General features: G+C 44.8%; 1 protein-coding gene across 6 annotated transcripts in view; it reads right to left on the reverse strand.

The window, feature by feature from the left end:
* RYR3 (ryanodine receptor 3) overlaps positions 1–22,990 on the reverse strand; it is a 553,937-nt gene that overhangs the window by 20,776 nt on the left and 510,171 nt on the right. For 4 of the 6 annotated variants that reach the window (XM_067742171.1, XM_067742163.1, XM_067742181.1 and 1 more), the window contains exons 75-91: positions 22,381–22,487; positions 21,921–21,972; positions 20,756–20,812; positions 19,790–19,889; positions 19,558–19,637; positions 18,010–18,086; positions 15,184–15,257; positions 14,911–14,928; positions 14,417–14,497; positions 13,880–13,968; positions 12,755–12,883; positions 9,820–9,924; positions 7,998–8,079; positions 6,015–7,342; positions 3,708–3,766; positions 2,370–2,538; positions 1,222–1,308 (exon numbers count right to left, since the gene is read on the reverse strand). In XM_067742171.1, coding sequence (XP_067598272.1) covers positions 1,222–1,308; positions 2,370–2,538; positions 3,708–3,766; positions 6,015–7,342; positions 7,998–8,079; positions 9,820–9,924; positions 12,755–12,883; positions 13,880–13,968; positions 14,417–14,497; positions 14,911–14,928; positions 15,184–15,257; positions 18,010–18,086; positions 19,558–19,637; positions 19,790–19,889; positions 20,756–20,812; positions 21,921–21,972; positions 22,381–22,487 — 2,694 coding nt within the window. Of the gene's footprint in view, positions 1–1,221; positions 1,309–2,369; positions 2,539–3,707; positions 3,767–6,014; positions 7,343–7,997; positions 8,080–9,819; positions 9,925–12,754; positions 12,884–13,879; positions 13,969–14,416; positions 14,498–14,910; positions 14,929–15,183; positions 15,258–18,009; positions 18,087–19,557; positions 19,638–19,789; positions 19,890–20,755; positions 20,813–21,920; positions 21,973–22,380; positions 22,488–22,990 lie in introns of those variants that run through there. The other 2 variants (XM_067742191.1, XM_067742202.1) reach the window with 2 other exon arrangements.

Below are 22,990 nucleotides of genomic sequence, written 5' to 3' on the forward strand. Positions count from 1 at the left end.
TGGCGCAGTGGCTAAGCAACTAAGCCCGTGCGCCACAACTACTGAGCCTGTGCTCTAGAGCCCATGAGCCACAACTCCTGAGCCCGTGTGCCACAACTACTGAAGCCCGCACGCCTAGAGCCTGTGCTCCGCAACAAGAGAAGCCACCGCAATGAGAAGCCCACGCACTGCAACGAAGAGTAGCCCCCGCTCGCCGCAACTAGAGAAAGCCCGCGCGCAGCAACGAAGACCCAACACAGCCAAAAATAAATAAATAAAACAAATAAATTAAAAAAAAAAATGCTACAGCCTGGGAGGAGGCTAGGACAAACTCGCATATGCACAAGTGCAGACATTTCCCTTCTTTCTTAGATGCCATTAACACCTGTGGCTTCACTGCCATCCTTACACAGTGACTCCCAAATTGGCGCCTTTGAGGCTGTTACCGTGCATGTCCAGCTGCTTGCTGGCTGTCTCCACATGCATGGCTGAGTCACCTCAACCTCTCCATGTGTTTAAAGCTAGCCTTCGCCACACCCCTCTACAGACGTCCATTTTTCTGCTGTGGGCAACAGCAAGCCATTAGTTTATCAAGTGCACTATTGATGTGGATAAGAGCATGTTTTATAAAAATTAGATTTGTGGTTTTCAATAGGAAGGGAGAGAGGCAAGAGACAGAATAGCCAGTTAAAGACGATGCCAAAAAAGAATCCAGGACCTACAGCATTCATTAGTTCATTCTACTAACATTTATTACGCATCTACAGTGTACAAAACCCACTTACCAACATTCAAAATCTTCATTTATCTTGATGAGTCCCTGTCTTCCACATCCAGAAACCAACTCCTATTAATTCTTCCTTCATAATAATTCTAACACACGAGCCAACTATCATGGTTCTTTGTTACCTTATTCCTCAGGGAAAGAACTGTATTTATCATTCAGTTTGAAATACCTTACAGCTCCTAATATAGAGTCTAGCCCATTGTAGACACCCAACAAATGTCTGAAGAATTAAGTAGTAACTAAAACAAGCCTGAATGATTGAAATGGTGCCTTAACTGGCTTCCCTTACAACCAGTCTCTCTATTCTCCCCACTGCTAAAGACAGTGTCCTTTTTTTAGGAGCCAGTGTCTTAGAAATTTCCTTAAAGTTTTTCCTTGAATTGAGAGCATAACCTCTATTACTTTTTAAAAAGTATATAATCTATTCACCAAATACCCCCTGAATGACGTATCACCTTGTAAAAGAGCAGGATGAAGTTGATAGCGAAGGCTACAAACAGAGCAAGGAGCCTCAGGTTGTAGAAATTCCTGGCCAGGTAGTGCTGAAAAGAAAAGGACAGGCAGAAGTAGAAGAGCTCTGGCAGGGAGAAGGACCTTCCCTCTTTCACACCGATGATCTTCTCTGATTAGAAGTTTACACAGGACGACTCCTACTCTTTGGTAACCACTCATCTAGGACTGTCCTGGCCTTCTTACAACTTATTTGGGGGGACCAAAATGGATGATTTTTTTAAAAATTGCTTAGAATGATGCTCAAGGGAACGCTGCTCTGGTTTAAACCTCAGGGAAGCAAATGCCTAAACACGCCGCCGGCACAGGACTCGTGCTGTTACGAAGGTACGTGTGCGCGCGTGTGCGTGTACCCTCCACACAGCAAGTAAGCGGTCCATTTGGAAATTATGAGTGATCTAGGCCCACCGAAGACCCCTGAAGCTCCCACCCTGGCTGCAGCCAGACTGAGGCTGAGAGTCTCTGTCTCTTTGTAAGTCACAGACCCAGCGCTTCTGCCTCTCCCCTTTTAGGGGGAACCATGCCCATACCCACTGCCATCTTCCCGGGAAAAATCGACACTTGAGGCCTGGAATGGTAGCTGCTTGGGGAAGCTCTCACCCTCTCCGTGGAGGGGGGCTCCCACCAATGGTGCTGGGAGGTGTAGTCCTGGCTTTCAGCAACTGTGCCTCAGTGGGCAATTTGCCAGAGAAAGGATATTACAAGCTGGGCTGAGGGTGTGTGGAGTAACAAAGCTTTTGAGGACTAGTGTGAGAACCTGACACAACACAGGAATGTTCTTTCTGCATCTGAATGATCGCACTACTTCTGAAGTTTTGGACCAGGATGGGCCAAGTCCCCACCTAGCACACGTAAAGGAGCAGCTCTTTTAGAGAGAGGGCGGGGTAGAGGGGCTGCAGCACCTGCCGTTTCCCTTTTCCTTTCCCTCCAACACAGAAGGGACAGACAGATAATCGAGAAGAGGGAAGGAAGAGGAATGAGAAAGACGAGGAAGAACAACTAACCAAACGTGAAACAAAGTCAGTGGCCGCTTCTCCGAGGTCCGCCCGGGCCAGCGCCTGCACCCGAGCGGGGCCAGGGCCAGAGCACTCACCAGCAGCTTGGTCTGATAGATTTCCAGCCCTTTAAAGAAACTGGCCATGAAGGCTTCAGGCTTCTCAATTTTCTGGCCACACCATCGCTTCTTCCTTTTGGTCGCATCTGCCCACCCGGCCTCGGCCTGCTCTTCTTTGGCCGTGTTCTCTTTCTCCCCATCTTCCGCGCTGCAGGAATGAGAAGCCCACTCATCACGGAGGGGAGGGGGAGGCCTGGCCCTGGCAGGGAAGCTAAAGAGAAATCTTGGCTGGGGGTGGGAGATGTATTATTCCTTGAGGGTGGGGACCTCAGGGCTTTATTACCCATAGTGCTTGGATGTCAACGTTGTATTTAGGAGCGGTGCCTGCTTTGATGAGCCACAGTCACAGGTGTACATCGGTTATATACAAGTTCTTCTGAACTCAGCCTTACCAACCTTTTTCCCCTTCAGAAATGTTGTCCTTTATTTTCTAGGCTTTCATGGGCATTACCCATAGTACCTATTCTTCTAAGTTTGTCGTAGGAATTAAATGAGATATTGTATAAAAGAGCTTAGCAAAAGGCCTGGTATGTAACAGTTATTCAGTAATTACTAGATATCACCATCATCAACATTATATGAAGTTGCTAAGTGTGAGTGTTTGATAATTTGCTCGGTCAGATGGTGAAACTCTGATCTACTATCTGGAGTCTAAAGTGAACAAAATTATTAGACTGTGTTTATTGTATAGATGGGGTAAAAAGAAATGTATCCACACATGAAGAGATGCTCACCATCACTAATTATCAGGGAAATGCAAATCAAAACCACAAAACCTCACGCCTGCCAGAATGGCTATCATCAAAAAGACAACAAATAACCAGTCCTGGCCAGGATCTGGAGAAAAGGAAACCCTTGTGCACTGTTGGTGGGAATGTAAATTGGTGCAGCCACTATGGAAAACAGTATGGAGATTCCTCAAAAAACTAAAAATAGATCTCCTATACGATCCAGCAATTTCACTCCTGGGTATACATCCAAAGAAAACGAAAACAGTAATTCCAAAAGATACATGCACCCCAGTGTTCACAGCAGCGTTATTTACAATAGCCAAGATATGGAAGCAACTGAAGTGTCCGTCAATAGCTGCATGGATAAAGAAGAGATACACACACACACACACACACACACACACACAATGGAATATTACTCAGCCATAAAAACGAAAAAAAAGAAATGTATCCAGGGCCTGCACAATATCTGTTTCTTATGTTAATAGAAATCAAGCTTTCTATTTACCATAACAACAAAATGGCGGTTACCATCAAGAACGATTAAGCACAGCAGTTAGAGCAGTCCATGCCACCAAGAACTTACTCTGCCTTCTCAGACTCCACTTTTCCTTCGGTTTCATGAGCTGCTTTCGTCTCTGCTGCCTAGACAAAAATAACAATCAGTCAAACTTTCCTCAAAATAAACGAGTTCATGGTGATGAGCCGTATCACTGGCCGTTTTGCTCTCCATGGTCAGAAGTCCCAATGGCTTTCTCTCCTTATGCTTCTGCTTTTCTCAGGATCACAGAACATAGATGTCCTGCTATATATTAAGCTGCTCTAGAGTGATAAGACAAAGACTTCAAGCTTGAAAACATAACCGCCCTGTTATTATTCAACCCAAAGAAAAAACTTTTGCTAGGACATTGTCAGAGCCCCGTGGCAGTGGTCCTACTGCTTCACGGGGTCGGGGAGAGATGGAACACAGGTCCAATCCAGAACCTGCGTCCATCAGACAGTATCTTCAATTCTCTTCCATCACCCCAATCCCTCTGGCTGATGACCATTGCACTTAGAATAAAATTCAAGCTCCCTAACACCAAAGCCTATAAGGCCTACATGATCATGGCCTTTCTCTCCATTTTCACCTTGCATCACTTGACTCATTTCCAGCACAAACATTCAGACCTTCGTTCCTTTCCTGGGACATTCCAAATCCTTCCCTGCACCAGGACCTTGGCACATGCTGTACCATTTGCCTGGAATATGACTGCCCTGGCTTTTGGTGGGCCTGCCATTCTTCAGGACTTGGTTCAGATGATACCTTTGCAGATGCTCCTTGAGTATCCTACTTACAGTAGGGCCCACTTTCATTCTGTAACACACGACCTTGTTCATTTATTTTAGCATATGTCAAAAATGATAATTAGTTGTTGTCTCCTTCCACTAGAAATTAAGCTCCTTTAAAACAAAAGTGTTGTCTCTTTTGTTAATCAATGTATTCTCATATCCTAGGAACACAGCCTGGCATGTAGCGGGCCTTGAATGAGTCCCTTTTATGTATCAAACTCTGTTCTAGGCCCTGGGTGACATCAGGGAGCAAAACAATAAATAAATTAATACTGTCAGAATGCTTATGATTCTGATACTTCTCTCCCTGACTCTCTAACCCAGGTGAGACATCTCTCCTATACATTTCCATAGCACCTGATAGACTTCCTAATGTTCTTCATGCTTGTACTGACCTGTCCAATGTCTATCTTTTCCACTAAATTATAGGGACGATGCATTTCTCATTCACCACTGTATTCCCAGAGCCTAAAACAGTGACAAGTGCATATTAACTATTCAATAAACATTCATGTAAAAAATGAATAAAGGGGCTTCCCTAGTGGTGCAGTGGTTAAGAATCCGCCTGCCAGTGCAGGGGACACGGGTTTGAGCCCTGGTCCGGGAAAATCCCACATGCTGCAGAGCAACTAAGTCTGTGTGCCACAACTACTGAGCCTGCACTCCAGAGCCCGTGAGCCACAACTACTGAAGCCCGCACGCCTAGAGGCTGTGCTCCGCAATGAGAGAAGCCACCGCGATGAGAAGTCCGTGCACCACAAAGAAGAGTAGCCCCTGCTCGCCGCAACTAGAGAAAGCCCGCCGTGCAGCAACAAAGACCCAACTCAGCCATAAATAAATAAATAAATAAATAAATAAATAAATAAATAAATAAATAAATAAATAAATAACTTTATTTATTTTTAACAAAATGAATAAAGGTTGACTTTGGGCTCTGATCTTTTTACATTTCTCTCCATACTCTCTTTATCGCTAGAATGATGCTGTGAGTTGGATGCTGCAACGCCCAGAACTTTCCATGGCCAAAGGGCTCTGAATTACTGCTATCTTAATTTAGTTGACTGACTCAAAGTCCAAACTGGCTAGTGGTTGCATCACAAGGATGAAAATGTCCCAAGCATGATAAAACTCACTGGGCACTGTGCTAAATCATATGATAACATCTGGACCTTTTAGGATACTGCAGAAGTTTATCTCACCAGAAAGGTCTCCTCGTATGCTATACCTGGTTTTCTATGCTTTCAGTTACTGAATGAACCTGTGCGCCTTGAGAACTAACCTAATAAAGGTGTGGAAGCAAGTTGAGGGTCAAGGACCATCCTGTTTGAACTCTACAATGTAAACTGGAAGACCATTCAGCAATTAGATATTGAGACAACCACCTAAGTCTCATCTCTCCAGACATGGCAGAGCTGGAATTATCAGATCAGGGTAATCACAGATGAGCTGGTGTCTAACACAACATTGCCTCCTAGGAACTGGTGTCAGTACTGACGGCAAGGTAGAGTGGCAAGTCTTTTTCTAGGGATAAAGAAAGATGATAGAAACAAATCATGCTTACCTGTGCTTTCCTTTTCTCCCGTACAGTACTCTCTAACGTGGGGGGTTCATCCTTGCCAGTAATCTCAGAGAGGTCACCCAAACCCACTTCAGGCCCATGCTTTAAGCCACCTTCTTTCTTTGACTGGAGTCCAAAGAGATCTGACATAATTTCCGCATCTCCCCTCTCCCCCTTTACGAAGTGCACGAGTTCCGTGGCGATACCCGGCTCGGGCACTTCTGCCCTCTCAGCCTCCATTGCATCATCGTGGATACCAAATTGGGTTGGGTCAGGCATGTCACCCAGGATCTTTGTGACTCTGATGTTCTTTGCGCCTTCTATGAGGCCCCCTCCAAACACTGTGCTCCAGAGAATCTGAAAGATTCCTCCCAGTATGGCGAAGAGCAAGTGGAAGAGCCCCACGAACAACGTCCAGAAGAAAGAGAAGAACACCTTCACCAGCTCCTTCAGAGTCATCTTCTTTACCTTCCTACACTGCTTCTTGAGGTTCTTCAGGGTGGCCCTCTTCAGAAAGTTGGCCACGTTTCTCTTCACTGAGGCACAGGCCACGGCAAACGCAGAGGCACACTCAAAAGCCTTGTCGTCCTCTTCACCCTCAACTTCTAACGTATAGGAAGAGTCTTCATTTTCTTCCTCCTCCTCTTCTGGCCTGTCGGCTGAGTCCGATTCTGAGATCTGTGAGGCTAACTGCATCTCAAAGATGGTGTCTTCACAGAAGTTCACGAACAGCTCCATCTTCTCCTGCTCTCCACCTTCGTTGACGACATCAAAGATGAACTGCTGCTTAGACTCCTTCACCTGGGGCTTCTCCCACTGAGTTCGACTGGACTCACTGATCTCAAAATAAACACGCTCAATCTTCTTGGCCTCACCCATGATCTCAATGCGTCCTAGGTACGGTTCAAAGTAAGTGAGTACGCTTTCGGCTGGGTCCAACAGACACTTAAGGCGAGAATCATTTGGCATATGTTCGGAGAGGTTTGTCAATAACACCGCCACGTTAAACCCTATGTCCTTGGCCGGCTCGTGGAACCGGTCTACAAAGTCAACGTAATTAAACATGTCATTCTCATCCGCTTCTGCGCACGAAAGGAGAAAGTCAATCTCCGACTGCGTGTACTGTTTTTGCCCTTCCATGGCCTTCTGGAATTCCTTTTTGGAGATGATCCCTTTCCCATCGGGGTCATATTCTTTGAAGGTGTCTGAGCCAGTTAAGTCTTTAAGTTTCAAGAACATGTCAAAGAATTTCAAGATCATTTCTACATTGGTAGAGGACTCTACCAGTGTGTCAACCATCTGCTTGCCAATAGTTCCATTTACCACATTCCCTGTGAGGCAGGTTCAAAAAGACATACAGATACATAAATAAACCCATGTCATCATGTAACTGGTCAGGCAGATATTTCTTAGAAGACTTATATGCCAAATCGGTCAGCTCCTTTCTGACCATGATGATTTGGAAATGGGTAGGAGGGAGCAGCAAGCCATAAAGACTACACCACCAGGAGCCAAGGGGGAAAGAAACACAGGGAAGGAGGAGATGGCCACGCCAGTGCCTTTTGTCTGGCCTGGGGCCTGGAGAGTGGTTTCATTATCAGATTATCAGGGACACATAGGGATAAGTGGTGCCCCTCTAATCCCCTTAGACCTAGGAGGGTGCCCAACTAGATGGCTGGCATACACACTGGCAGCCAGATGTATCGAAAAAGCAATGGGGAGAGGGAGAGGATAGGGAAAAGCAAAGCTTGGAGGTTTTCCCCAGTTCATTCTGGCTTTCCTACTGAGATAAAATGAGTTGGTTTCAGGCTTTGTCCATCAGACCATGTGCCCCTCACTCATTTTTTTGTTTCTGAAAATTTGGTTTTCTAACCAATGTCATATGGCATCAATGACCTGCCAGGAGGATAATCTGCGTGATTAGTACTGTTAGTGCTCGGACCAATTACAGTCGTGTGATTGCCTAGTTATACCAAACAGCCCAACCTTCCAGGAGGGACAGAAGCATCACCACCATGTCCTGAAGGAGATCCAAGAGTTCCTTCAGCAGCTCGATCTGACTGGAATCCTAGAACAGAAACAGGAGATACCCCTGAGCTATCTGATCCCTCAGTAAAGTACAGGGCAGTGAGCAAGGAGAGCCTGCTCTGGGAAGGTCAGGTGAAGGCTACATCCATCTCCAGGATGAGCTCCCTTCTCATGGTGAATGCGGATGCCTTCGCATCCTCTCTTTGTAGCATCCGGAGGCTCGCTGCAGCAGGGTTCATACAAAAGAGTTCCTTTACGGTTTTCCTTTTATTAACGCAACGTGGCAGACATACCAATTGTTGTCCAAAACTACTGAACAACCCAATCCACCAGAGAGCCGTTAGGTATCTCTAGTAGCTTAGGTTGCCATTTTTCATACTGAAGAATTACCAGTGAGCTTCTGGGGAATACTACTGCAATCCAATTAAAGTAGCAAGGTTCTAATCACCAATTGGGTTCTCCTTTCTTTCTTAATTTAGGTTCTCCTGATTCTAATTGGTGGTGATCTGGGTGCCAGTGGTCCCTTAAAATGTTATTAATATATCATCGAGGCTATTCCTCCGGATGGTTTTGATACCAGTCTGTTTGGTTTTCATTTCAGCATTGCAGACGGGGCACTGCCAAGTGAGCTCCGGGCTTGATACCTATGTCACAGAAGCAAAACAAGCCTTGGAAGATCTGAGGTGGGGAATCTGAGGGTGAGGTTAAAAAATGCATTCTGGGCCACACTTCTTTTCCAGACTCTCTCTCACAGAGAGAGTCTGTGGCCCTTCAGACTTTGGCCCTTCAGACTTCAGAGGGATTTTCTAGCACCTTTGGAGTGTGTCACAGCTGTCCACAAAACATCAGAGAGGTGTAGATTGTCAGAGCTAGAAGAGCACTCAAAGGGCGTCTATTTTAACTCCCAATATCTTATAGATGATGAAAACAAAAACCGGAAAGGGGAAGTGACTTCCCAGAAGACACCAGTGAGGAGGTGGCAGGGTCAGGATCCTGTCTCTGGAGCCTCTACACCGCACTGCCCCACTGGGCTGATAAATCGGCAGCCCTCCCAAGAACTCTCTCCTCCCATAAGGCCAGAGTCAAAAGGGGAAAAATGAAAGGGGTAAATAGCACATTCCAGAAGAGAGAGGCAGATGTGACAGCCTTGACAATTTTAGATACATATTATTTAAATTAACGCTGCCAATGTTACTCTGAGCAGCCTGAAACATATCCTGAAGTTCTCCCTCATGTGTTGCCATGGAGAGAGGCCATCGACTACCACAGACGCTACATTTATTTGTTCATAATAAATGCTCTGAGCGATTCCGATTCATCTTGCCAGAGAGATGGGGAGTGAGAAGGAAAGGCAGAGATGGGGGAGAGGGGAAGCAAAGGTGACAGAGAAGGGAGATGTGAATTACAGAGACATGCAGACATTTGACAGAGCAGACAGGGGGGTAGATCATGTGCATAAATTGCAAAACAGTGACAAGGAAGCAAAAGGGATTAGCACCATAAAAAGCAAGTGTTGAAGCTGTTATGAAAAGGACACAAGGGAGAAAGCTGCATTCATGCAAAAGCCTGTGTGGGACACCCCCGCCCGCCCCCCACTCCCCGCAGGTATGCATTCCTATCTCCCACTTAGGCCCTCATTTTAAAAATGAGACCTGATCTGCATGGCTTTTCCAATCATTTCGTCAAGCAGCTACACCCACAATGGGAAGACCATGGGGTGGGGATTGACTTAGCGTTTCACACCAACCACACGTCGGGAACGGGGAACGGGCCACAGTACCTGAGAGAGCTTCATCTGCATGTTAGCAAATACATGGAGGAAGCCGACCACTGCATCCCATAGCCTACTGTGAGCGAGGCTCTGCTGGTTCCCAACGCAGGGGCCCTACGGAGAGGAGGACATTCTTATTTCACTGGAGCATCACCAGCTGCTCTGAAACTTGCCCTAGTAAGGGCATTTGACATCAGCTCAGATAAGTAGAGAGCTCTTTCCAAAGGTCACATATTTTGCAGCTCAATATTTTCCCAGGATATTACTTTTCTCCCCACTCCATCGGGTCCCCCCTGCCCCCACCCAATCCTAAGATCCAATTTCTAGGAAAAATCACTAGGAATGTCACAGTGCGGTGATTTTCAGAGATTTTCTTTTAGCTTCCATTCTTATGCTAGAGAACATTATTTGAGAGGTAAATGCTCTGGTTGAAACAGGACTGAAGGGTACTCCTGCCGACTCTGGCCCACACCTTGGCCTAAGAGGGGTTCTGAGGAACTCCAGGGTTCCAAGGAGCACAATTTGAAAACCAGGCCCTTGTGCACGCGTTGTTTGCAGGCAAAGTTGCATGTCAGATGTGATGACCACAGGGCTATCTACTTAAGTGAAAAAATCTGAATTACATTCCTAATGTTCAACTACTTTTAGGATTTTCTTATCATTAACCTAAATGTCAGGTACATCATCTCTATCTTTTCTGAAAGCCAGACATAGACGGATGACTTGATGACCAGTCTGCATTTTCCATGTCAATAGCCTTTCCTATTTTGGAAGATCATTACTGAACCACTGTTTCTTTTCTCTTCTTTTTAAAAATAAGTTACTTGAAATTCTTCTCAATGGAGAGTTGTCTATTCTTTCTTATTTATTTAATCATTTATTTATATCAGTATGGACTCCACACATTCATTTTATGCTTTGGGTTATAATGCAGTACTACTTTATTTACTTTCTTTTGTAGCTCTAATTTTTCCAGTTTTGGCCATTGGGAGCTCTTTCAGTTGGCTCCTGTATCCCTTTGACACACCCCCATCATTTTTTTTTAGCATTCTCTTGCACTATAGCATTCTCCAGGCTCATCCTGTATGTTTCCAGCCCTAGTTCTAGAATCAGCCATTTCTCTACGGAGCCCTATTTCCTTTCAATGGTATTAGAAACCAAGATCTGGGCTCTAGTTGTGCTTGTTGCTACTGGGGCATCATTTTTGAGGTCCTCCTGGCTGACAGAGCAGCAGAAATATGTGTGTTGTCCTAATCCGTGTGTATACACATCTCCATAAACATTTCCATATGTAACCATTTGTATCTATGTTAAGCTGAACATGAGTTTAGCATACAAATGTCTCTGACTCTCATTCATTCCCACAGGGATCTTCTATCTCCTCTGCTTGCTCCTCTGTAACTTCCCACTCCAACGGTGAGAAACCTCGTTCACTTCCATTATATATGTATAATGGTTTCAGAATTATTAACACATATCCACATGGGAAAAACTTCATCAACCAAGGTGCTTATGTATAGCTCCTTTTGCCTTTGGTCTTTCAGACTGTACTCATTTCCAAAGCTTCTTAGGCTGGCACCTTATTCCCTACCTCTTGAGTGAGGCTGTTTTATATATATATATTTTATACATTTAGAGTCTTTTGTCACATTCTGCCTATGTTCTTTATCCTTAACTCTTCCTTATAGCTTTTTCCTATATTTTTCTACACTTTCACTGGTACTGGTGTTCTAGTATCAAGTTCTAGAAAAGGCTTGGCAGAATTCCCAGGGAAGAGGTGAGCAGGAGAAATTTTGCCTGCGTCCCTAAATCAAGTAAGCTTGTTTAAAAAGTACTGTTCATGTACATTTGGTGTCTGATCCCTAGAAGCCTCTAGATTCTTTGTTGAAACAAAACTGGTTGTTGAAAAAAACTCACATTCACCCCAAATACACTTTTCTTTTACATTTGGGTTAAGTGCTCCATAGGAAGTTCTGGAGATTAGGATGGGCTCTGCAGAGAGCAAATCAGATGCTTGTCAGATCAGTTCAATGACCTTCATACGTATTTCACATGCTGTGAAACTTCAGCTCAGTCACCTGTTCCTAGGTTTATCTCCCTATGTTCTTACAATCCTTGAGTAAAGCATGGATCAATATCTTCCTTAAAATCCTTCTTTTCAAGTCTTCGTCTTGTGTTTATTTTAGTAAGCAAATATGATCTGAGTGTGCCAGTTGGCTCAACATATAGATCTTAAAAAATCTTATATTACATCACAGAGCACCATGATATGGCTACTGATTTCACAGCAAATTCTGCCTGAGGATGTCCTCTACTCCTTTTCACAGTAGCTAGACCACTGTAGGCAATGAGTAGAGAATGCTGTGAACAGAGAAAGACTGCTGTGAGATGTGCAACCTGAAATTTACCTGTTGATGTGACAGCCACTGCACTTAGTTTATGTGCTTCTGAAGTTACCTTTTCCATAGAGTGAATTTCTGACAAATTGGTAGGCTCTCATGAATCCTGTGTTTAATCTCAAGGCTCAAGATAATACCACTTGTCCCTTTATTCCTTCATGCTATCAATCATTCCTCCACTCCACTCTCCATGCTTACTGAACACCTCTGATGTGCCACACATGCTAAAAATGAAGAATTTTAAAACGAATAAGAAATCTTCTGTTGACAAAAAGATTTCAGACTAGGAGGGAAGGCAAAATGTTAACCAGATAAATGCAGATAAAGTGTGACACTGCTATTCACAGGTCACAGTGGGGTCCGTAAACTACAGCTTCTCGTAGAGTGTAGGTACCACTGGTTTCTATTTATAGGTGAGGAATATCGTCAGTGCTATAGCTGGATGCACAGTCCACATATGCAGCCAAGTATTCTGTAGGGAATTAGAACATGGGAAGGTTAAAGATGTTCTCTTTGTTCTCAGGCATGCGCTCTATAGCACATACCTGGATGTATTCCGTAAGAGAATTGAAAATCTGCTTGGTGACCGCCAGGGCTTTGGAAAAATTGTGCTGTCCAGATTCATCAATGACGTCCTTCCCTGAATAATACCAGTAGAAGTCACTGATTGATTCCTAAGAACAAAAAAGGAGAGTTTGGTATTTCTCACATAGTGAGAGGGTTTAGTATTTCTCAGTCCATGAAGCTAAACCCAATGTTCGGGAAGAGTACAAGAGCGTCCTACATTTCTGTGACCCCTTTGTTATGACAGGAGCCTGGGACTCTGTGAAGAAGCACAGAGGTATCTGATCCCGAGCACCTTTTAAGTACAGATATTCCCCCTCCGCAGGAAAGAACACATAGAAGAGAGGGCAGCGTTCAGCTGGACCTGGGTGACCATGTTATAGGACAATTTATTCACAATGAAAATTGTACGTTAAAGATAATATTGATCATCCAAATAATCATGATAGCAGCAGCAACATGATAGCTGACACCGTAAGTGCCGGGCGTCGTTCTGAGCACGTTACACGTGCTCTCCATCTTTACCACCACCCAATGAGACACTACTACTCATTTTCAATGAGACAGGACTACTCGTTTTATAGATGAGGAAATTGGACACCAGGAGGTTAAACAGACTGCTCCAGGTCATGAACTGGTGAGTGGCAGAACCAGGTTGAGGAATCAGCAAAGAGAAGAGGGCATCCTTTTTATGTTTGTGCAGATTTTCTTGACATTATTTGGATTTTCCTTCAAACCATCCAACCAGATGACGTCTCAACACTAAGAACTTGTGAACCCATCTTATTCCCGCTTTCTGTACCTCTTTTTCCTAGTGAAAGTCTGTTCCCATGCACAGCTTGCCTGGAGTACTGTGGCTAAGCTTACACTGGCGAAACTAAAGTGAATCAGCAGTTTATAACAGAAGGTTTGGTAGATAACCACTCCCCCGACTTCCGTCTTCAAACTCACATTTAGGTATTTGACTTCCCGTAAGTGTGTGGACATAAGATTACAAGACCTTCCTTACTGAGGCTGGACTGTATCCTGGGCCGTCCCTGAGGCTGTGTAACTGTCTTTAGCTTCCGGAAGTATGTGAGGTGTGCTACCATCCAACGCCCACTCACCTGCAGACGCAGAAGGTAGTCCACGGTACTGATGATGACGTTCACGGTGGTGGTGTTGCCCATCTGAGTCCGCAGGAAGTTCTGGAAATCTGAGAACACCAGGGTTGGGTCAGAGTCCATCCCTGCAGAGCAGGTGGCTCTAAGCTTCTTCTCAGCTGAGCTCAGAAGAGACTCACCATGTGAAAAGCCTTACAAGGGCACACTGTTTAGGTCCTGAAGGACAGAGCACTGCCCTGAGCCCTCCCATCCCAGCGGCACCAGAAACTGGACTTAATGAGCCCTGAGGGACTTGACAGCAAGGGGTGGGTGTTTAGCTTCAATATCTGAAGATTCTGGAAGCAACTTAGCCTGGGTGGCGCTAAATAACATTAGTCATGAAGTTAAAGGCCATGTTACATAGGGTTTCTTATTAAGGAATGGATTAACTGCTGTTCTTAAATTAGCAACTGGCTGTATTAAATGTGGCAACCTGAAATATATCAAAATTTTGTACCTGAATGTTGTTGTCCCTTGACAAATCAAATCTGTTCCACTTACCACTGTTATGTCCTTCACAAAGTAACTGTAGGAATCTAAAGAGATCTCGTGTAAACTCATCATTCTGGAGTACTTTTTCACCTTGAAAACACAGAACACTGGTGAGCATCTGTTTGGCTTTTCAACATAGAACACCTTCCACCACACATGACTGCAAAAATGCTAAAGGAGCTGTGTCAGAACAGTGTGGAGAGGGAACTGTGGATGAATGGTGACAGACCCAATTAAAACTGGAACTGAGGCAACACCCAACAAAGCTAGAATTGTTAGCCCCGGGATGCATTTGGAAGGAAAACAACTAGGCGGTAATGATTCACAGTCCATAACACATGCTTTGGAAGATGGAAGACACTTCTTTAATTAAACAACAAACTGCTGAGTTAAACTCAACATGCAACCACCAAGCCGAAAATGTGTCTGTGCTGAGCCGATTAAGTAAGATCTCTTGGGACTCACACACACGGTAGGAGCTCGGGCCGGAAACTCAAACTTACCACGCTCACGAACGATGACTAGCCGTAAGAGAAAAACAGAAGGATACAGAGTAAGAAAACCACAAACATCAAGACAGACTCTCTTTAGCTAATACTGGTTCTGTGAACACATCAGTCTGGATATGCCTTATCAAAACTATGGATGGAAACATCTTGCTGAAATGGAGCAAGTCCTTGGAGATTAAGCGGCAGTGAACAGGGGCTCTAACCAGAAATAGTGAACTAGGATTTGAATTGGAAACAGAGAAGCCTTCACCTTCATCAGTTACTTACGTGTTCCTTCCTCAGTAACCATCCCCAGGCCTTCAGCTTTATTCTGCCTCTCAAATGCATTCAAATCAAGGACACTTGTAACAGACGAAAGAAAACAAGGTTCAGGGCTACACGCACTGGGAAAATGGGTTTTTAACATCAATGAACCCATCAACTGAGAATACCCTGTCCTTGCATTATCATAAACGCGCCAGCGTATTGTGGTATGGTTGAGAGTCTAATGATTCCCTGGGTTCGTGCTAAGCAGTGTTGTCCAAGGATGCCTGGAGCTCACAGCCCTTGCCATGTGCAAGGACAGGGGTCAGAAACATGTATGTGATGGTCACTGTTTGTCCAGTTTGAGTCCCTTCTTATGGACGAAGATTTAGAAAGGCTTTCCAAATCAAGAAGGAATAATCTGTTTCTAAGATTTCTTAAGGGAAAGTTTACTTTAAACTGTACTAATTCATGTTCACCTTCCACATTTACCTACTTTCTCTGAGAATCACAAGGAATAGCGGCTTTTAGTGCTTAGGATGAATACTGATGGAGAGAGCTACAAAGTTTCAGATTTTTTTTTTTTTTTTTTGCGGTTCGCGGGCCTCTCACTGTTGTGGCCTCTCCCGTTGTGGAGCACAGGCTCCGGACGTGCAGGCTCAGCGGCCATGGCCCACGGGCCCAGCCGCTCTGCGGCATGTGGGATCTTCCCGGACTGGTGCACGAACCCGCGTCCCCTGCATCGGCAAGCGGACTCTCAACCACTGCGCCACCAGGGAAGCCCCAAAGTTTCAGATTTTGAAGGGCCACACCCTTTTATTCTAACATTCAGGAGCCAAAAGTAGCCAAGATCACGCTTTCTAGAGGCAATGGTGTCCCTAGGTGCTCCTGAACCTGTGACAAGTTGGCTTTCATTTTTGTCCTCACCTTCCACAACCTTCCCAGCCACAGCCACCAACAAAACCTGCTTAGCCAGGAACCTCTAGGACAACCGCAAAGCTATAATGAGAATAATGATCATGTGATTTCCAACTGGGGCTCACTCCATTTCTCTAATAGGGTCTAACTCCTTAGCCAATAAAAAAGATTTTATGGAACATAAGACCACAAAGTCTCACAAGAACATAGACCTTAGAGAAGCTTATGGCTGAGTCCAGTAAGATTCTGCAAAACCTCCTCTTCCTTTTATCACTGGGCAAAGGAAATGACTGTTGGATTGGAAAGACTTTGGGGAAAAATCCAACACCCCTTTTCCCCTTTTAGGGAGTCACATATGTTCTGTAATTTAGATGAATTTTAAAGAGAAAGTGAAAATTCCTACTGCCATTATATTGGTTTTCCCCAGACCCTGCTATAAAAAGGGTCTGCTTGATAATACAAAATTATCCTTTGATTTTGGGAGGAGGATACGGAACCAGGACACTTGGACATAGCTGCTTTGAAGCATCGCTGCTGATTCAGGAGACAATCTGTGCGGTGGACATTTCTGACCCTTACTCCATCCCGAAATACCCATTTCAAATGTTCTGGTTTCTTCAATGCTTAACCATTTTACAAATACACATTATTTCTATAATCAGCAAAAAACCATTAAAATACCTTAAAACTTCTGTTAGAACTCAGTTGGCCTCTAAGGGTATGTCACCTGTCCCTCTAAGCCAGCATTATAAATTAGCTTAGCAATATTAAGTACTACAAACTACCAAGAGAACTCTTAGAAAGTTAATCGAGAATATCATGAGCAATACAGGACTGAACTGCCTTGATTTTCGCCATCTTTGAGTCCACATGTACTATTTCACCCTCAGTGAGTCAGGTCTGGCAATATTACATTTTCTTTTCCTGAGGGAGGCTGTCGGTGGGGGAAAAATGGAGCTGAGGACAGGGATTGTACTGCAGCTCAAATATGCTCTGTATATCCCCAGGGTACAATATTTACCCAATCCAATATGACTAGCAATATTATGCGGTCCACCAAAAAAAGAACATCCATCTTCCAAATTTTCAATTGGACTAACGTTCCAAGTTTAAGAATTATTAATCGGAGGCAAACGAGCTAGATAATTATAACTTTGACTTCTTTCAGAATGAGTTGCAGACGGTTCAAAATACATATGAATCTCGGAGAATAAGCTGACACTTTTCTTAGAAAGATTGCTGGCTTGTTTCTGAAATGAGCAAGTATGGTAACCTTACGACTTTTGGTTACCTATTGTTCATCTGTCAGAGGGTTCAGCCATGAGGGGAGGCTTACGCCACTGGGTAATATAAATGGAAAGTTTAATGCTTTGTTTTTCAGACAATGTCAAAATGTTCCCACGTCAGGATGTGCCTCTGTCAGAATGGATGTGTCAAAATATGTACCCACAAAATATCTATTCAGGCTGAAAGAACTGTTAAGGATTAACAAAGTGCCTAATGGGTCTAACGAACACATAGCCTTGAGTCATACTGAGGGATTCCTCCTCTTTTCCGTTCTTTTCTAGTTTGACTTTTATGAGCATACATGTTTAAGAGAAACTCACTTAGCTCCAAATAAAACAACCTAAGAAAAAAGGAGGTAAGGGCGATTCAAACACCAAACAGGTGTTGGTAGGGGTGTGTGTGTGTGTGTGTGTGTGTGTGTGTGTGTGTGTATAGATTACATTTTCCCCTCTGAATGCTATTTGAAGGTAATCCTGAGGGCTGGAGGAACAATACCCATCCTCTTAGCTTTCGGAAGTAGGTACTCCTTTCTCAATAATTCCATGATAAGCCAGTTTATTCTGTGGCCCTCCCCCACCCCATTCCCCTTTCCCTGAATAGTGAAGAACTTTAAAAAAATGCTATGGGTGGTTTTCCCATATTTACCTGCAAGACTGCATAAGACCAGAAAGGCTTTGAAAGAACCCAGCATCCTTTTTCTCCTTTAGGTAATCTAGCATTTTCTGCAAGGGAGACACATTTAAAAGGGAAAAACAATGAAAACTATGGCACACGTACTAACCCTCCTAATTGTGATGGACAGATGGCAGCCATGCAGGTACACCGAGTCAGATCCAGGATGGTGGTTTGTAACCCTGGGTAAGCATCGAGATACTCCACCTGTGGACTTAAACCTTCAGTGTGCCTGAGCGCCACCCTCCACTTATGGAACCAGAATATTTTAGGGCAGATGTTTTATTTTATAAAGGTCCACTGGTATTGACAGTATAGTGGATCTTTGACATTCATAGATTTACTGTTTGAAGCCTCTTCTATTTGGGAACAGGTGCCAGGATTGGGATGTAGTAATGTTTACGGTTGCTGAGGTATAATCTGAACAGCTCATGCAATGATTTTAACGCACTGGAGCAAGGAGCTTACCTACTAATGAGCCTAGTTGAGAGCTCAGTATCTCTCTCACAATAAGACTTAGTGTCCTCTGTTCCCTGTTACTGGCAAGCCAGGAACTTTGTCTGACATAATAAGAATTTTCTTTCTTTTTTTTTTTTTTTAAAGGGCTCTGTAAGAAAGTCAACTGACGGGGTGGTGGTGGAAGAGAACAGAAAGTGAGAGGTGCCTTTGAAAATGGTAGTTCTTAATGAGAAATTTGTTTGTGATGAGTTAAAGCCTGGGAAAAATTATACGCAATAATGGTAGTCATGGATTTGGAAATTCTCAAAGGCCCTGGGATATAACCCTTATGAATGCCAAAAGTCTTTGAAATTTCATTTTCCTGTGCACACACAGATGCTTTTATTTTTAGCCAGAGCCTGGAGTACTCAGGAGACACCAGTGCATTTCTATCTCCTGTAGCCAGTTCCAAATCAGATTGCTGAATGAACTCCATGTGCCAGACGCTCCACTTTGTATGTCTTTGTGTGTTCCCTCATTTAATGCATGATGGCAGGAGTTTTTATTTGCATTATTCACTGCTACACCCTCTACCCACAGAAGAGAGCCTGGCCCTAGTGCATAGTCAACAATCACTAAACAGCTGTTAAATAAATGAATAAATGAATGAGTGAACGAACAATAGGTGTGTGGGGTTATGAACCTCACTTAACTGATCAGGCCCCTTTTGCTCACAGTAAGGCAGCTAATAAGGGAAAGGGTCGAAATAAAAACCTAAGGCTTAGAAAACTTCCTCTAGAGCATATTTTTGTAGAAATGATGAAAAAAATGTAATGTTTTTCTTTTTGAAGCCTAGGTAAGCCCTCTTTACTAAGCATACCTTTGTCTAAAGACTCCTAGTCCTGGTTTTATCTGTGTTCCCAGTTACTCTGATATAACTGGTCACTAAGGACAAAACACCAGCAAAGGTGATTCTGGGCGGCCACCTCTGTAGCAGAGTCAACATCTCTTCCCTGAAGTGTGACAGCTGTCAAATGGAAATACCCCAGGAAGTCTGCCCCACCTCCTGCAAGCCCCCATTACCTGCTGCACGCCAGCGTTGCCCCCATTCAGAATGGCGATCCCCAGCTTCAGAGTCTCCACCACCATGGGGCTCATCTCACCTGCCGTGGTAAAGATTCCGTTGAATCACCAAGGAAACAGAGGGTAAATCCCATCTACTGGGCTTTACCTGGACCCGTTAATAACGACGTCACGTCATGGTGTGACATCTCTGTGGTAGCTAAGGGGCCCGTGTAGAAATCCCAGAAATCACCTTTGCTGGCGCTTATCATCTGAAGGACCATCTCTGCGGCTCCACGCTCATGCAGCCGAGCTTGCTGATAGAGGGTTTTCTGCTTTTCCATTTCTTTCTCCTAGAAAAAAAAAAAAAAGCGGGAAAAGATCTGTTTACCCCCAGAGAATCCACCGTGGTCAGGTGAGTTGAGAGAGAGAATCTTTACTTGCCTAAGAAGGCAACAAACATAATTTTGAACAAAACGGACTTTGGAAGTTTATTTTTAGATGCTGTCCAGCTTTCCAAAACTGTCCACCCATAATTTACCTTTCGATGCGGAATTTTCTACTTTTTGTACTGATAGGTAACACAGTCTGTTCCCCTGTGATACTATAATTATAGGAAGTGACCCCAGATTAAAATGTGCTTGCTTTCAATGTTCAGTCATACAGGAAAACCTGCTGAGGGCTCAGCTGGAGTTTATCTGTAGGAAACACCCACTTATCCAGAATGCTCAGACCACACTTAACTGAGACTCTACCAGCTATGAGATGCTAGAATGTCAAGGCTTTCCAGAACTGTAATCGTCTTCATTTACTTTTACTGTTGTATATTTTGTCTGTAAAACAGTACAAGTAAACTCATGTCGCTCTATCTTGAGAGATTCAGGGTCCTGCACTGCCTCAAAATTAAGATTGTGATTAAGTACGTTTACAGAATAACGGTGCAAAAAACCATCCAGTTTCTCTACCGCTGTGAATTTTCACTTTTGAACGTTTGAATGTGCCCTTCTACGGCCCCTGTTACCACCACACTTGGGTAGAGGTAGGAGATTTTCCAGAAGAGCAAAGCTGTGGGGCCGTTTGCTGACTGAGCCAAGAGACAGACAGCAACCACAACTAATGTATTTGCCACCAGACACCTGTGGTGGGTGAGCCATGTGGCTAATGTCAGCACCCACCCCTGAAGGCCCTCCTGCTGTCTTCCATCTTAGTGAGAACTTACTTCAAACGTTTTTTCCTTGTCTTCCTCCCCTTCTTCGTCTTCCCCACTCTGACAACTCTGAATTGCATGCAGCAGGGAGAGGAGGAGACAGACAATCAAATTAAAGGTGAGCCTTGTATGTATATGTATGGCTGGTTCACTTTGTTATACAGCAGAAACTCACACACCCTTGTACTCCATTTATTGGAGTACATTATACTCCAATAAAGATGCTAACAAAACAGAACAAAACAAAAAGGTGAGCCGTGTAAACAAGACTCTACTGTGTGAGGAAGGGGACAGGATGTAATTCACAGGTACCTCAGGACCTCAGCACTCTGTAAAACCAAGAACATTTGGACCACTGCAGGCAACATTCAACTATAAAGGCCACCTTTGCAGTTACCACGGGGTTCAGAAATGAGAAACGGGAACGCCGAGATCACACAGTCAATGGGGACCCATCGGGTTTAACCACAGACCTGAACTCTTCTACTTAGTGAAGTTCTGGTGTAAATCGAGAGACAAGAGCACAGGGAGCTGGCCTTTCTCAACAAGAACCAGGGGCTTGGACAAAAGATTAGGGAAACCCAGACTGTGAATCCCAAAGTGACCCCGTGGTGCAGCTGGCAGGGGAACGGGCGCTCCTGTACCCCAACCTACCCCCCTTGCTGCCCGACATGAAGTTCTCCCATTTGAGAAGCAGCAGTTTGCTTAACCACTTGGCATTCCAGAGGCCACCGTCCCTCTCTGTGACACAGAAACGTCATCTCTGGTCACTCCATCTCTTCCAGAGCACTAGGAACTTCCTGTAGTCTCTAGGCCTGTTTCCAAATGTACCGGACTTCCTTCACCTACAGATGTGTCTGAACAGCTGGACGTGTTCTGAGCACTGAGTAAAAATACGAGGATGAAGTGGATGCCTAAGCCCTGATTAGCTGGCTCAGAAGCATCATGAGAACCCAGCCACCAGACCCACTGTTTCTGCAAAGCTTCAAGGTTTCTATAGGATGATGGGAGAGTGGCTTATTAATGCTGCCCGTACGGCACGTGAACTGTGCGAGGCCTGGAGCCCAGGCCATGACCCAGTCCCAGGCCTGCTGCTTCCTGGGACAGCTTTCATGTGCCTGAAGAGGTCTAAGGGAAATAGAAAGACTGAGACAATGGGCAGAAAACCCACGTGTACCTTGGCCATCATGCTGGCATAGGAGGTGTACAAAGGGTCGTCTTCCAGTTTGCTGGAAAGAATGGAGGAAATATTTAGCAGGCTACCTTTGGACCCAGCAGGAAAGACCAAGTGCCGTATAAATCTTCAATGTACTAGTGAATTAATTAGAAACTCCCTCCCTCCCCCCGATTCTTAGAAACCACTGTGAAAATCTGAATCAGCCTTGGCTTGACATGGAATTCAGGGAGGAAGTTACAATTTCAGGCTGCTTCATCTTCAGACTCAGTGTCAGGCGTTATGACGAAAGGGCTTAGGTAGTTCCCCTAGAGGTTTCTTGACGGCCAAGAACAGAGCAGCCAGGAGGGCTGCTCAACTCTGGCATCCCCTCTGTGCACACTGCAACCTGCGGGAGGACGGTTTGGGGTCGACACAGCTGTGCCTGTGCCTGGGACGAGCAGGGCGCTCCGGCAGTGCTGACCTCCTCTCTGTGAGAGCATTGCGGCTAAAGTGGAGTATGATCTGATGAAGTGGGTCCGGCTGCTTTTCTGTCTCCTCCGCCTCTTCTTCTTCCACCTTGGGAGATCTCTACACAAACCAAGGCAGACAGGTTTTAGGCGCGGATTCCAGCACATGGCACACCACCGCATGCGAACAAAGGTAAGAGCACCAGGCACAGAGCGCATCACCTCAAAGCACAGAGAGAAACCACGACGTCATATGTTTATTTCAGGACAGAAGCCCTAAGGATGCAAGGTCTGGGAATGAAATATATGTATTTTTCAGCCAATTAAAGAAACACTGCAGTTTGGGGGGTTAAAACGAAATGAAAGGAAAAGCAAAAGCCTGACCGCAGGGGAGGCGCTACAGACCCGAGTCAGCAGAACTCTCATGCAAGCTCTGGGCACCCTCGGTCAGGAGGGAAGCCCTGGAGAGTCCCCGAGAGGCCGCGTCTCTCCGTCAACACCTGACATTCCTCTTGGAGAGCTGGGCTGGGAATAGGTGTTGGGCAAGAGTTATAAAGCACTGGGGCTGTTTTGGGGTCTATTACTATTCTAGACTCAACCCACGGAAACAGTTCTCTTTCCTGC

This window comes from Pseudorca crassidens, chromosome 1 (assembly GCF_039906515.1).
Source record: "Pseudorca crassidens isolate mPseCra1 chromosome 1, mPseCra1.hap1, whole genome shotgun sequence".
NCBI classification, from domain to species: Eukaryota; Metazoa; Chordata; class Mammalia; order Artiodactyla; family Delphinidae; genus Pseudorca; species Pseudorca crassidens.